Source organism: Amblyomma mixtum, chromosome 1, assembly GCF_055824585.1.
Source record: "Amblyomma mixtum isolate Tamu chromosome 1, ASM5582458v1, whole genome shotgun sequence".
NCBI lineage: Eukaryota > Metazoa > Arthropoda > Arachnida > Ixodida > Ixodidae > Amblyomma > Amblyomma mixtum.
Window position 1 is genome coordinate 149,549,674 of NC_143012.1, and position 11,679 is coordinate 149,561,352.

The following is an 11,679-nucleotide window of genomic DNA, read 5'->3' on the forward strand; positions in this document are numbered from 1 at the left end:
TTATCCGGAACTCTGTACTACTCCGTCCCTCATAGCCTGATGCGTTTTGGGGCTCTGAACCCCATAAAAACACAACAACAAATTTTCCGACCGGAGTGGCGAGTGTTCCTTCCCCTCGGAAGTCGCGCGGCGTTCCTTTCACCCCCCAAAGTGCGCATTCGGGGATATTGCGGCAAGTAAGCCCTTGCACGTGTGCGCGCCTCTGTGTTTGTGCTTCAGTGTTTTTAGTGGCCGGTTGTCAACGAAGGTCAGAACAACCAAGACCGGACGAGAAAACGACGAGCGGCGAGCAGTGTGTGTGCGATTGCTCGACTGTGCGGATGCGCGAGCAAGATGGAGCGAGGTGTATGAAGGGGCGAGCGTGCATTTATCTTGTAAAGAAGTTTTTGTTGTATATATAGTTGTCTTTTGTTTTCAACGTACGCGTTCAACCGTTTTTCCATTCAATGTGTATGATGAGTATGCACCGAGAGCGTGTAGTGAAGCACAGAAATGAATTTATCACCCGTGTAATTACACAATTCGCCCAGAAAAATCCGAGGCGCCTACAGTTGCTGTTCAAGGAAGACTGACTGAGTGACTGTAGTTGCGTGTTTGTGAACATATTGTGCTGTGTGCTGGTCATCAATCCGGGTGAGTCGAGAACCCGTATGCAGCAAGACTGAGCACTCTTCTCCACGAAGTGATAGTATCTTTTTGTATTTTTTATTAATTTTAATTGTTTTTTCGTTGATAAACTTTAATGTATCTCTCCTAGCCGCGCTTTAATTTGCTGTTTGTAATTTTTCTTACATGTGCGTATTTTACTTATTTTTTATTTATATATAAATAAATAAATTTACTCCGCAAATAGTGCCTTTTTGCTACGAATATACCCCCCCCCCCCCCCCCTCCGGCGCCAACAACCAATGGGGCCCCCCCCTGCAAAAAATTCTGCGGACGCCCTTGTAAGCACCTGATCAGTTGTATCGTTAAAAATCATCGCACCTGACTTAGTTGCGCTAAAACTGAAACCTAGAGCGTCTCCTTCGTCTCCACAGCAATTAACCAAAGTATGCAAATCTTCTTGGCTGTCTGCTAACAGTACAATATCGTCCACATACATTAAACCCGAGAGCCGCTGCTCAACTCCATTTCCGTCTAATCTGTAAGACAGATTATAACCTAGATTACTTTCTTGTAGTCTTCTTTCCATATTTATCACGTAAAGCATGAACAGCAACGTTGATAGAGGACAACCTTGCCTTAATCCTTTGTGTACCCTCACAGTTGTGGTACTTTCTATCCCTTCCCATGTAATTTCAACTTTATTTATTAACTCCAAGAGCCTACGCCAGCGCAATACGGCCGCGCGGCAAATGTCCAGCCGGAACACGTGGCGACTCTTTCGCGCCCTAATTGACCCAACGCAAACACGCACGGAAACTCAAAAACACCTCCAAAGAGCCATACACAGCTTTCAGGGCAACACAACTCAGTTGGCGCACAAGCTACGGGACCAGTACTTGTGCACCACCCAGGACTCCCGCGGGCCGGCGTACTCTTATGCAGGTTCTGAGAACGTTGAGCTGGATCAACCGTTCCAGCTCCATGACCTGAGGGCGGCCCTGGCAAAAATGAAACGTGGCACCGCTCCGGGTCGGGACAAAATTACAGTCAAATTGTTAGCCAACCTCCCCGACCCAGCATACCTGTCTTTATTGAATTACATTAACTCAATCTGGCTTGGGGAAGTGCCACTACCCATCGAGTGGAAAACCGCCCTGGTCACCAATTCATTCCTAAAGCTGGCAAGGCCATCAACACGGACAACCTCCGCCCCATCTCTTTGACTTCCTGTGTGGGCAAACTCATGGAGACGATGGTACGTGACAGGTTGTCCGAGTTCATGGAATCCAAACACCTTTTCGCAGACACCATGTTCGGGTTTCGCCCACACAGATCTGCACAAGATGTCCTGCTACAACTCAATCGGGCTGTCCTCGACCGCGTGGAATGCCCTCACAATGACAAGGTCGTAATCGCCTTGGATTTGAAGGGTGCATTCGACAACGTTACCCACGAGATCATTCTCACCCACCTCTCTCAAACTAACTGCGGCAGAAATGCCTTTCAATACATTCGGCAATTTTTAACTGACAGACAATCTTACATTCGGATCCAGGATAAAGAACATGGCCCTTTTCATTTAGGAACAAGGGGTACACCCCAGGGCGCGGTGCTCTCTCCCCTCTTATTCAATCTGGCTATGATGCGCCTACCGGCCCAGCTAGGTGCTGTCGCCGGAGTGCAGCATGCGCTGTACGCTGATGACATCACCCTGTGGGCCACGCAGGGTTCCCTTGCAGACATTGAGGCTAACCTGCAGGAGGCGGCGACCATAGTGGACCGTTATGCTCGCCGCTGCGGCCTCCAATGCTCCACCCAAAAGTCAGAATTTGTGCACATACGCCCCTCACCAAAGTGCACAGCCAAAATTTCATTGTCTCTTGAGACAGGTCCAATCCCTGAAAATATCGAAGTCCGGGTACTGGGGCTCTTTATACATCAAGACAGACGGTCAGAAACAACATTGGCCAAACTCCGTCAGGTGGGGGACCAGGTGGGCCGCTTGGTCCGCCGGGTTTCTAACAAGCGCGGGGGGTTACGATGTAAGGACGCCTTGCGGCTGGCGCATGCATTTGTAACCAGTTGAATTCTATATTCGACTCCATACCTCCACCTGTGGAAGCAAGACAAGGATTCACTCGAAGTCATCCTCCGCAAAATTATTAAGCGGGCTCTAGGCCTCCCTGTGACCACCTCCAACAAGCGCCTCCTGGGGCTAGGCATGGTGAACACATTTCGGGAGCTCCGGGAAGCCCACTTGACCAACCAATACACACGTCTCTCGAAGACATCGTCGGGTCGCCGCCTCCTTGCCCGAATACACATCCAACACACCACTCTCATGGAAGAGCGCGTACGTATAATATTCCATCCCAGTGGAGATGCGCCCTCCACGTGCGCCCTCTTCCCGCGAACATGAACCGTGAGGACCATATATAATGGCCGGCGCCTGGCGCGGGCGGAAGCCCTGGCCCGCCACTATGGATCGAAACCCGGCGTATTCTACGTGGATGCCTCAGGCCCCCACCATGGGGGATGGTACGCCGCAGTCGTCCACCAATCCAAAACAGTGAACGGCCTTACTTTCCGAGCCCGTGACATAACACACGCGGAGGAGGTCGCCTTGCGTTGGCTGCATCTGATTCCAATTCAAAAACAATTATTTCCGACTCGCGAGGGGCATGTCGGAACGTCGAGCAGGGCTGGGTACCGTATCTAGCCTACCGCATTCTTCAAAACAGCGTCTACACCGGTGACCCCGCGCACCGGCGTATCGTTTGGGCTCCCGCTCACATATATGGGCCTTGAGGGAAATGAGGCAGCTGACGCCGCCGCCCGCGCGCTCTCTCACCGGACATTCCCCTCCGACCCTGACGATCAGGAACTCGAATTTATTCCAGCTTACACCTTCAAAGACATCGTTTTACTCTATCATTCTGGCCATGGTCTTTATCCCCGCCCGTGTAAAGGTCTGTCAAAGGCGGAGGAGCGGCTTCTGCTCCGCCTGTATACTGTGAGCACGGATGTATTTATTCTACCGTCGAACAGTTACAAACAAAAGGCTTCAAATACAGACGGCAGCGTCTCCGCTCGCGGCTGAAGGCTCTCTCCTCGACTCGGCACTCCGAGAGGGAACGCGCGGAGACAGTCAGGGTTGCCAGGCCACTTATGAGTTTGGCTGTTCTAGGCGGTGAGTGGCTTGCACCTCACATCCCACCCCGCCTGCAAGTCCAAGTCCTCTTGGACAGGAACATTAGTCTACTAAGCAGTGATGGGAATGCTGCGCCAATTGCGCCAATCTGCGCCATTTCGATAAAGCTGCTACATGCTGCTCCAAAAAGGGGCCTTTTTGCAAAATTGCGCCAAAGCTGCGCCAAAACGAGCCGTCGCCAACGTCAGGTACTGCCCTGTGAGGGAACTATGCTTGCAACTGTTGTCCGCCATTGAAGTCTGAGAGTAGCCGGTAAAATCCAATACGATCCAGTTCTCAGTCTTCGTCTAGAGTGCTCCGCATGGTGCTCCGTCTACTTCGTCTCTGATGGGAGAGTGTGACTGAGTGAGGGTGTCGTGAACGCGTCACGCTTTCCACCGCGTCCGAGCTCCGAGCGTTTCCGGTGGGCCGGCACCGGAGGCGAGTAGTTGGTGGAGTGGGCCGTGGCTAGGCCTTGGCGCGTCGGCGCGCGCTCTTGCACTTTCCCGCCGCTCGTTCGCCTCGACTGCGTGGTTTCAGCGGTTTCAGCGGCGTCGTGGCGGCGTCACGATGGCGCTCTCGAAACTGAAAGGTAAGCTTTTTCTCGTTTTTTGCGCCTTTTAGTTTATTCAAATGAGTCTTTCTGGACATAAGAGCTGATGAGTCAGTGTGGCGGGGTTCAAATTTAGAAACTGAACATGACTTAACAGTAGCAAATTGAGCGAATGGCGGTGGATGCACGTTGCAGAACCGCGGTAGTTTGAGCCTGCAAGAGAGGGTGCTGTTAATTCCCGGTTTGTTTACTTTTTATGAAAGAGTACTTGTAGTTTTGTGGCGTTCGTCTTACGCTAGTATCAGCTTCGAAAGCCCTGGAGCACGTGGCGTGCTGGGCAGCCGTGTAACGTCGCTCAGTAATTTCATATTGCCATCCGCAGTTCTACGAATTCCGTGGTTGAAATAAAGCTACAGTGACGTCCGGGCTGCCCATAACAACCTTGCGGCACGAAATGCATAAAACTCGCCGGCGACCGGGCCATTCACGCGCTCCTTTATTCACTCGGCATGCGAGGTCGCTTGGTAGTTTCGGATTGTCCGGCTGCGGAGCGTACGGAATGCGTTTTCCTGACATCACTTGGCTGATTGAAAGACGTCCTTAAAGCGGTGCCTTTGCAGCTTGAGCTGAAAGTGTTATATGGATATGAGCACTGAACTCATGCTAAGGAGTTTTATGTAGCGGCTTCTGAAATAAAGTGTATACCGCGGACGTATATGACGCCGTACATTTCTCACGGAGTTGGTGGGCCTTCTGGCCTTCGTGCTCGTGTTGCTGCCGTAATTAAAAAAACTTCCGAGGCGAAAATGAAAGAAAGTTCCACGGAACGCGGTATTTTGCAGCCTTCCGGCTATACGATGAAGCAACAAGCGTCTTCTGGCGCGCCCGCTACGTTCGTACGATTTTGGCGCTGCGCTGACGGCCCTGTCTGTTGTCGAAGCTTGGCAGGCTTCGCGAATTTGCGGCGGAAGCTTTCAAAAAGTAAGGGGAAACAAGGTCGTTTTTCAGGGCAGCAATTAACGGGCGGGTAAGGGATACGTGGGAGAAAGCCTCCACCCTTCCTCGGCGGTCGAGGACTGCATGATAGCGCGATCGCGCGCTCAAAGCAGGTGCGCTCTTTGTCGGCGAAAGTGGTACTGCTTTTATAATTACACGTGTCCGGTTTTTAGAATGGAGCTTGCTCTGCCAAACATCTAGACAGAAGCCTTCAATACTTTGCAATTAGTGAGCTGCAAATTTTTGGCACTTTGCTTATTCTGGATTTATAACAAACTGCTCTTTTGTTTTTACGTGTTCAAATTAACGTTTATCCAAATTAACGTTTATTCATCAAATTAGTGCAGGAAAGATTGCCGGTATGTGCAGCTCAGGTGCTCTGAAAGCCCTGAAAAAGCTACTTTTGCAGCTATTAGTGCAACAGCTACAACCTAAGGACGCTGCAGTGAAGGGCTCTGGAAATTTCGACCACCTAGGTATCTTTAACGTGCACTGACATCGCACGGCCCTCTGGAATTTTGCCTCCATTGAAATTTTGTTAAAGTTAATTTTTAATATTCAGTTCTGTATCGAGGAACGTGTTTCTATAACTTGTACTGCCACGTTTGAATGAAGTGTGTAATTGTTAACCATGACTGTTGTGGGAAAAGAACCGTAGTGTTTCCTGGGTCTTTATTTTTTTTTTAGAATATGTTTAAGCACTCAACAATTATTCTCTAATTTACAGGATCATATTGCTTGCATAACAGCTTTTTATTTCATCAAACTAACATTATTATTTATCGTTTGCAGGACGCAACAGCAAATTTAACTCTGGCATATTGAAAGATGTCGACTGCAATGGAGATTGCTTCGAGGTGTGGTGCAGACCAGGAAAAAGGGAAGAAAATGCTTATTGCATTATTTGTAACCAGACAATCAACTGCTCACAGCATGGTGTCACAGCAGTGAAACGGCATTCACAGAGTAAAAAGCACTTGGAGCTGACCAGCAAGCTTCGGGGCCCTGACGGGAGGCTGAAGAGGCCAGCTGCTGTTCAAGCATCGTTGGATTTTTCATCGACAGGCACGATGACCCATGCAGACCGTGTCACAGCTAGCGAAGCACTTTTTGTTTTGGCATTGACGATAAAAGGTCTCCCATACTCATGGGCGGATACGGCTACACCCCTTCATCGCTTGATGTTTCCCGACTCAAAGGTGGCTAAAGACTTCTCCTGTAGTAGGAAAAAAGTGTCTTACGTTGTGTCAGATGGGCTTGGGCCTTATTTCAAGGGACTTGTGCATGAGGAACTGAATCGTCCTGGTGTGTTTTACAGTATCAGTGTAGATGAAACACCACTGCCAGAACAGCGGTGCCAGCAGTTTGATGTTCTCGTGCGCTACTTTTCTGGTGCTGAAAAAGGAGTAGTGGTCGAGCACCTGCAGTCGTTTCGTTTGGGGAGGGCAACGGCTGATATCCTTTTGAAATGTGTAAATGAAGCCACTGAAAATATTCCTCGAGCAGGGTTTTTTTCATTTTTCAGTGATGGTCCAAATGTAATGAAGTGTTTAAAGAAAAAATTGACCCAGGAAAACGGCCCCTTAATGGAAATCGGAGAGTGCTCGCTGCACAAGGTGCACAACGCGTTTTCATGTGCTCTTGATTCATTTGGTAGTGAAGTTGAAACTGTAGTCAGTGACGTGTATTACTTTTTCAAGACATCTTCGGTGCAAAGTGCCCAGCTCCAAGAAAAACAAGAGGCTCTTGGATTGCCTGAAACTGTGTTTTTGCGTCATGTCAACTGTCGCTGGTTGTCTCTTGTACCAGCCGTGGAAAGACTAGTCGAGCAGTTTTCTGCCCTAAAGAGCATCCTAGACTCCCAGAAACCAGTGCGTGCTGCAGGTAGCATGAGGGCGAGACTAAACAGAAACCTGAATGACAAAAGTTTCTACGCAAAGGCTCTGTTTGTGAAGAATGCAGGTGACCTAGTTGTGGGATTTCTGACGCTGTTTCAAAAGAGTGAACCTTTGCTGCATGTTCTTTATGATGAAATGGTGATGATGTTGAAGAAAATTTTGGGCAGATTTCTGAGGCCTCAGGTGTTCATGTTGAAACAGGGACATGAGCTCGCTTCCATTGATGTCGAAAGTTCGCAGAATTGGAAGGAAAGCATAGTAGTTGGGGCAGATACTGAGGAAGCTATGAAATCTTGGTCTGCTTCAGAGAAAGCTGAATTTCGACTAGGAGCTAGGTCATTTTACATAGCGTGCTCAAAGTACCTTCTGACAAGGCTTCCTCTTCAGAATTTGACACTTCAGCACCTCAGGTGCTTGCACCCAAACACCCACTCCCAGGAGTCTTCAGCAGAATCGTTCAGATATCTTGCAAAATGTGCGCCTCAAGTGATACAACCTAGCCAAGTTTCATCTCTCCTTGATGAGGTGACACTCTTAAGCTCTGAAGCGCTGAATGTGGGCACTGATGGGCCACTTGACAAATACTGGCATAATATATTTATCATCAAGGGCGCTCAAGGTGAGAGAAAATATCCGCTTTTGACTAAGCTTGTCAAGGCCCTTCTTTCGCTTCCGCATGGGAACGCTGATGTTGAGCGAGGCTTCAGCCAGAATACAAGGGTTTTGAATGAGAGGTCGAACCTTTGTCTGGCAAGCGTGAATGGTATTCGCCAGATTATGTCATTTGCCAGAAGGTACAACAGTGACCCATGCCAGCTTTCAATTTGTCCAAATGTCATTAGGGCCGTTCGAGGCGCATCGAAACGGTATGCAGAGCGCATTGCCTGCGAACAAGAGAAGTCGAAAAGGCCACGTGCAGGTGCGGATCCAGTGCTAGCAAGTGCCAGCTTGTCTAAAGCACAAGCGAAACAGAAGGTAGATGAAGCGCAGCACATGTTCAGAAATGCTGAATTGCTGATTGAGCGGGGCATGAAGCTGAAGAACTTCAGTGACATTGCGAGTGGCCAGGCAATATTGAGCCAAGCTAGGGAAAAAATGAATGATAGTGTCTCTCATCTGGCTGCCTTTAATAAGGGCTCAAAGAAAGGAACATAGGCCTGTCCATCTGATATCAGTATTTTTAAAGCACATGCCTAATTCCCTTTCATTTCTCTTGATTCTTGTGCGAAGGGTTGTCATACATGCTTACTGCAATCCAAGATGGTCAGTTCCTTTTTTTCTCGAAAGCAGGTTTAGTTCAGTGGCTGCTCCTGTTTACACTCATAATTTATTTTAATATTTTGAGTACTTCGGTCTCAGTTCTTTGTTGCTGGTGAAGACAATGTTTCTTTGTCTTGCGGTACAATTACCATGGTAATGATTACCAGTGCTAGTCAATATACACTTTGTGTGTTTCTGTATTGCATTGCATTGATGTATGCTGTTACAAATAAACTATAAATTTGTCTTCTAAGCTTTTTTTTTTCGGAAATGCCGGCTCTTGCTACAAAACAAGTGACGCTTGCTACAAAGCGAATATTTTCCTGCTACAAGGCCAGCTACAAAATGGTTTTGGCCATTCCCATCACTGACTAAGGCAAAGTCGTAGTCAAGCAGTCGCTTGGGTGGTGCACGGTGACGCTGAGGTCGCTGACTCGCTGAACCAGTTGGCTGGTCCGGCTCATTGGTCATAGGTGGCATTTGCTCGGCATTGTCTTCGTCAGGACTCGGGATAGGTTGCACGGCTTCGCATGTGGGCTCCACTAGCACTGGGTCGAGTTTGGAGACCCACAGTGCCTGATCATTGTTGCATAGTTTTTGGAGGACGGTCACAAGTGTGGCATTGACACGTTCCACCAGTCCGTTGCTAGCTGCCCTGTAAGCTACTGCGAAGTGTATGTTCACACCATGCGTATGCATGAAGTTCTTGAACAGGTGTGATTCAAATGACTTGGCATGGTCACACAAACAATGGTCAGGAGCACCGAACCTGTAAAACACTGAGTGGAGATGTTTCAAGGCATCTTTTGTAGAGGTTTTAGGCACAGCAGTTTCATTGTGGAAGTGTCCCAGTATAGGTGCTGTTGTAAGTGCGGCACGAAAGGCTTCAAAGGCTTGTTGACACTCAACTGTCCACTCGAAGTCAGCCTTTCGGATGACAGCTTGCAGAGGTGCGGCAACTTTCGAGAAGTTCGGGATGAAGCGGCTCTTTTTGTCTTTCTGCGTCACGACAATGGCAGGAAATCCCCAAGGTCTAGATGAAGAACGGATGATGTCATTTTGAAGAAGAGATGCTGTTTGGGTTTCGAGGAACTTCCGATCACTGGCTGTGTAGCGGTATGGTTGCCGTCCATAAGGCTTTGCATCCGGCAGTAAGTTGATCTCGTGCTCGATGCCTTCATAAAGGCCAATGTCATCAGGACTGGTAGCGAAGAGACGTGAGTGGCGGTGCACTATTTGCTTCACTGCTTGCTGTTCTTCGGGCTTGAGTTGGGTCCCGATGACGATATCAGGGAAACTGTTGGGCGTGGATGAACATGGCTCAGAAGGAAATACGCTGCATGAGGCTGGCTGGGCTGGGCTCTTGTAGTCTGCTGGCTGAGTTTGAGACTGGGCTGCCTTGTTGAGCTTGCTCCACACGGGCTCGTGTTCGTCTGGTTCAAAATCCACTTGTAGGGGTTCGCTGGTGGTATGCGGTGGGTCAAAGCGAGACAAAGTTGATGTTTTAAGTATCACTGCATTGGACATACGCGGTAACAGTTCCTCTTTGCATAGCACGACAGTGTTTGTAGAGGGCTGGCAGATAGCAGGAAGGTGTGGTGGTCTGAAATGAAATTCCGCTTGAGCAGCATAAAACCAGTCCTCTCCCAGGATAAGGGGAAGGGCATTTCTCTGAAGGACTGCTGCTTCCACAATTGCAGAGAGGGGGCCTACGCTGATTTGCAAGAAGACAGATCTCTGAGGCGCGACGGAGGCTCCTCCTACGACGAGAAGGGGTGGCTTTGTCCACGGCTCTATGCTGAGGTTTTCAGCTAGGCTGGCAGCGAGGATAGTGACGTTGGAACCACTGTCTGGGAAGGCATTGATCTCTCCAAGGCCCTTGACGTGAGCAGTGATAACCGCACACCTGAGCATGGATCCAAGCAAAGGGTCCTCAGTGCGGCCAACACAAGCTGTTGGCGTTTTAGGGATTGTTTGCGTCTTGTCTCGGGAGGGCTGTCCTTTCTCAGTGCAGTTGCTAGCCAGATGGCCCTTTTCCTTGCAGCTATAACATACTGCTTCGCTTAGGTCTTGCCCTCGTCTGTAGGCAGGTGCACCATACTTGGAAGAGATTGCCTCGTACCGATGTTCTTGGTCAGCAGGTGGCAGGTTGGATATTCTTGAGGGCGGCAGCCTTCCACGGTTTGGTTGCTGGTAGGTGCTATTTATAGGTCGGGAAGGCTGGCGGATGTCTGCAGTGCTCTCGGTCGTAGCTGTAGCACTGGAGGTGATAGGATGCGGCTGTCGACTTGAAATTGGCGCGGATGGCTTTGACAGTCTAGTCATGCGGGAGTGGTCCATGGCACGATCAACTTCTGAAGCGATGCTGACGAAATCCTGGACAGTCTTCGGGCGTTGAACGACGATCGCTGTAGCCACTTGCTCATCACGGATGCCCTGAATTAAATATTCGATGCGCTCTTTGTCAGTCAATGAAAGTGGGCACCTTCCAATTATCTTGAGCTTGGCGAGAGTATAGGTAACCAGGCTCTCACCGGGGCTTTGCTCACGCGCACCGACAAGTTCCTGCCACTGTATAAGCGACAGTCGCTCGCCGAACTGCGCTATAAGCGCTTCCTTCCACTCTGACCAAGTTTTTAGCTGGTGGCCAGTGATTTCCTTCCAGTCAGCGGCTGGGCCACGAAGTTTTGAGAGGGCGATGGCTAGCAGGGTAGCGGGTTCCCAAGAGGCAAGCTGTTGGGTGCGCTCGAGATCTTCTATCCATCGGGTTACGGATAACCCTCCGTCGCCACTGAACGTCGGAAGCGTTGATGACAAGTCCGGCAAAGTTGTTACGTGCACTGCTCTCGTAGAGGCTTGTGACAGTGACAAAGCTAGTTGATTTTGAAGGTAGGCGGTCAAAATCTGCATATTCTGTACGGGGTCGGCGCTGAACACTGGCATAGGCTGGAAAAACTGGTCACCTTGAGTTGGAGCGGGCTGCGTCTCGGTGACTGATCCAGTTGTTTCCGGTAGCAGGACTCGTTTTGCGGCAGTGTCAGCAAGGATGCGAGAAATAAGTTCGTCCTTGGAACCAGTATTGTCCAAATTGCGTTGCGATAGTTCATCTCGCAAGAAGTCCACTGTAAAACCAGCGAGGTCCGAGGCGGTGGCTTCCTCCCAGTTTATGAGCG

At 49.5% G+C, this 11,679-nt stretch overlaps 1 protein-coding gene and 1 long non-coding RNA gene across 2 annotated transcripts; one reads left to right on the forward strand and one right to left on the reverse strand.

Annotated features, from left to right (window-relative positions):
* Positions 1-3,627: 3,627 nt before the first annotated feature.
* Positions 3,628-10,049, reverse strand: LOC149367936 (uncharacterized). Its single transcript, XM_089557986.1, has 2 exons — positions 8,875-10,049; positions 3,628-3,867 (listed from the first exon to the last, which is right to left on the reverse strand). Exons 1-2 carry the CDS (start codon positions 10,031-10,033, stop codon positions 3,863-3,865), a joined length of 1,164 nt encoding a protein of 387 aa, XP_089414112.1. The 5' UTR covers positions 10,034-10,049; the 3' UTR covers positions 3,628-3,862.
* On the forward strand, positions 3,879-8,753 carry LOC149367937 (uncharacterized). Its single transcript, XR_016285207.1, has 2 exons — positions 3,879-4,391; positions 6,141-8,753. It is a non-coding gene; the product is annotated as an uncharacterized LOC149367937 (long non-coding RNA).
* Positions 10,050-11,679: the final 1,630 nt, after the last annotated feature.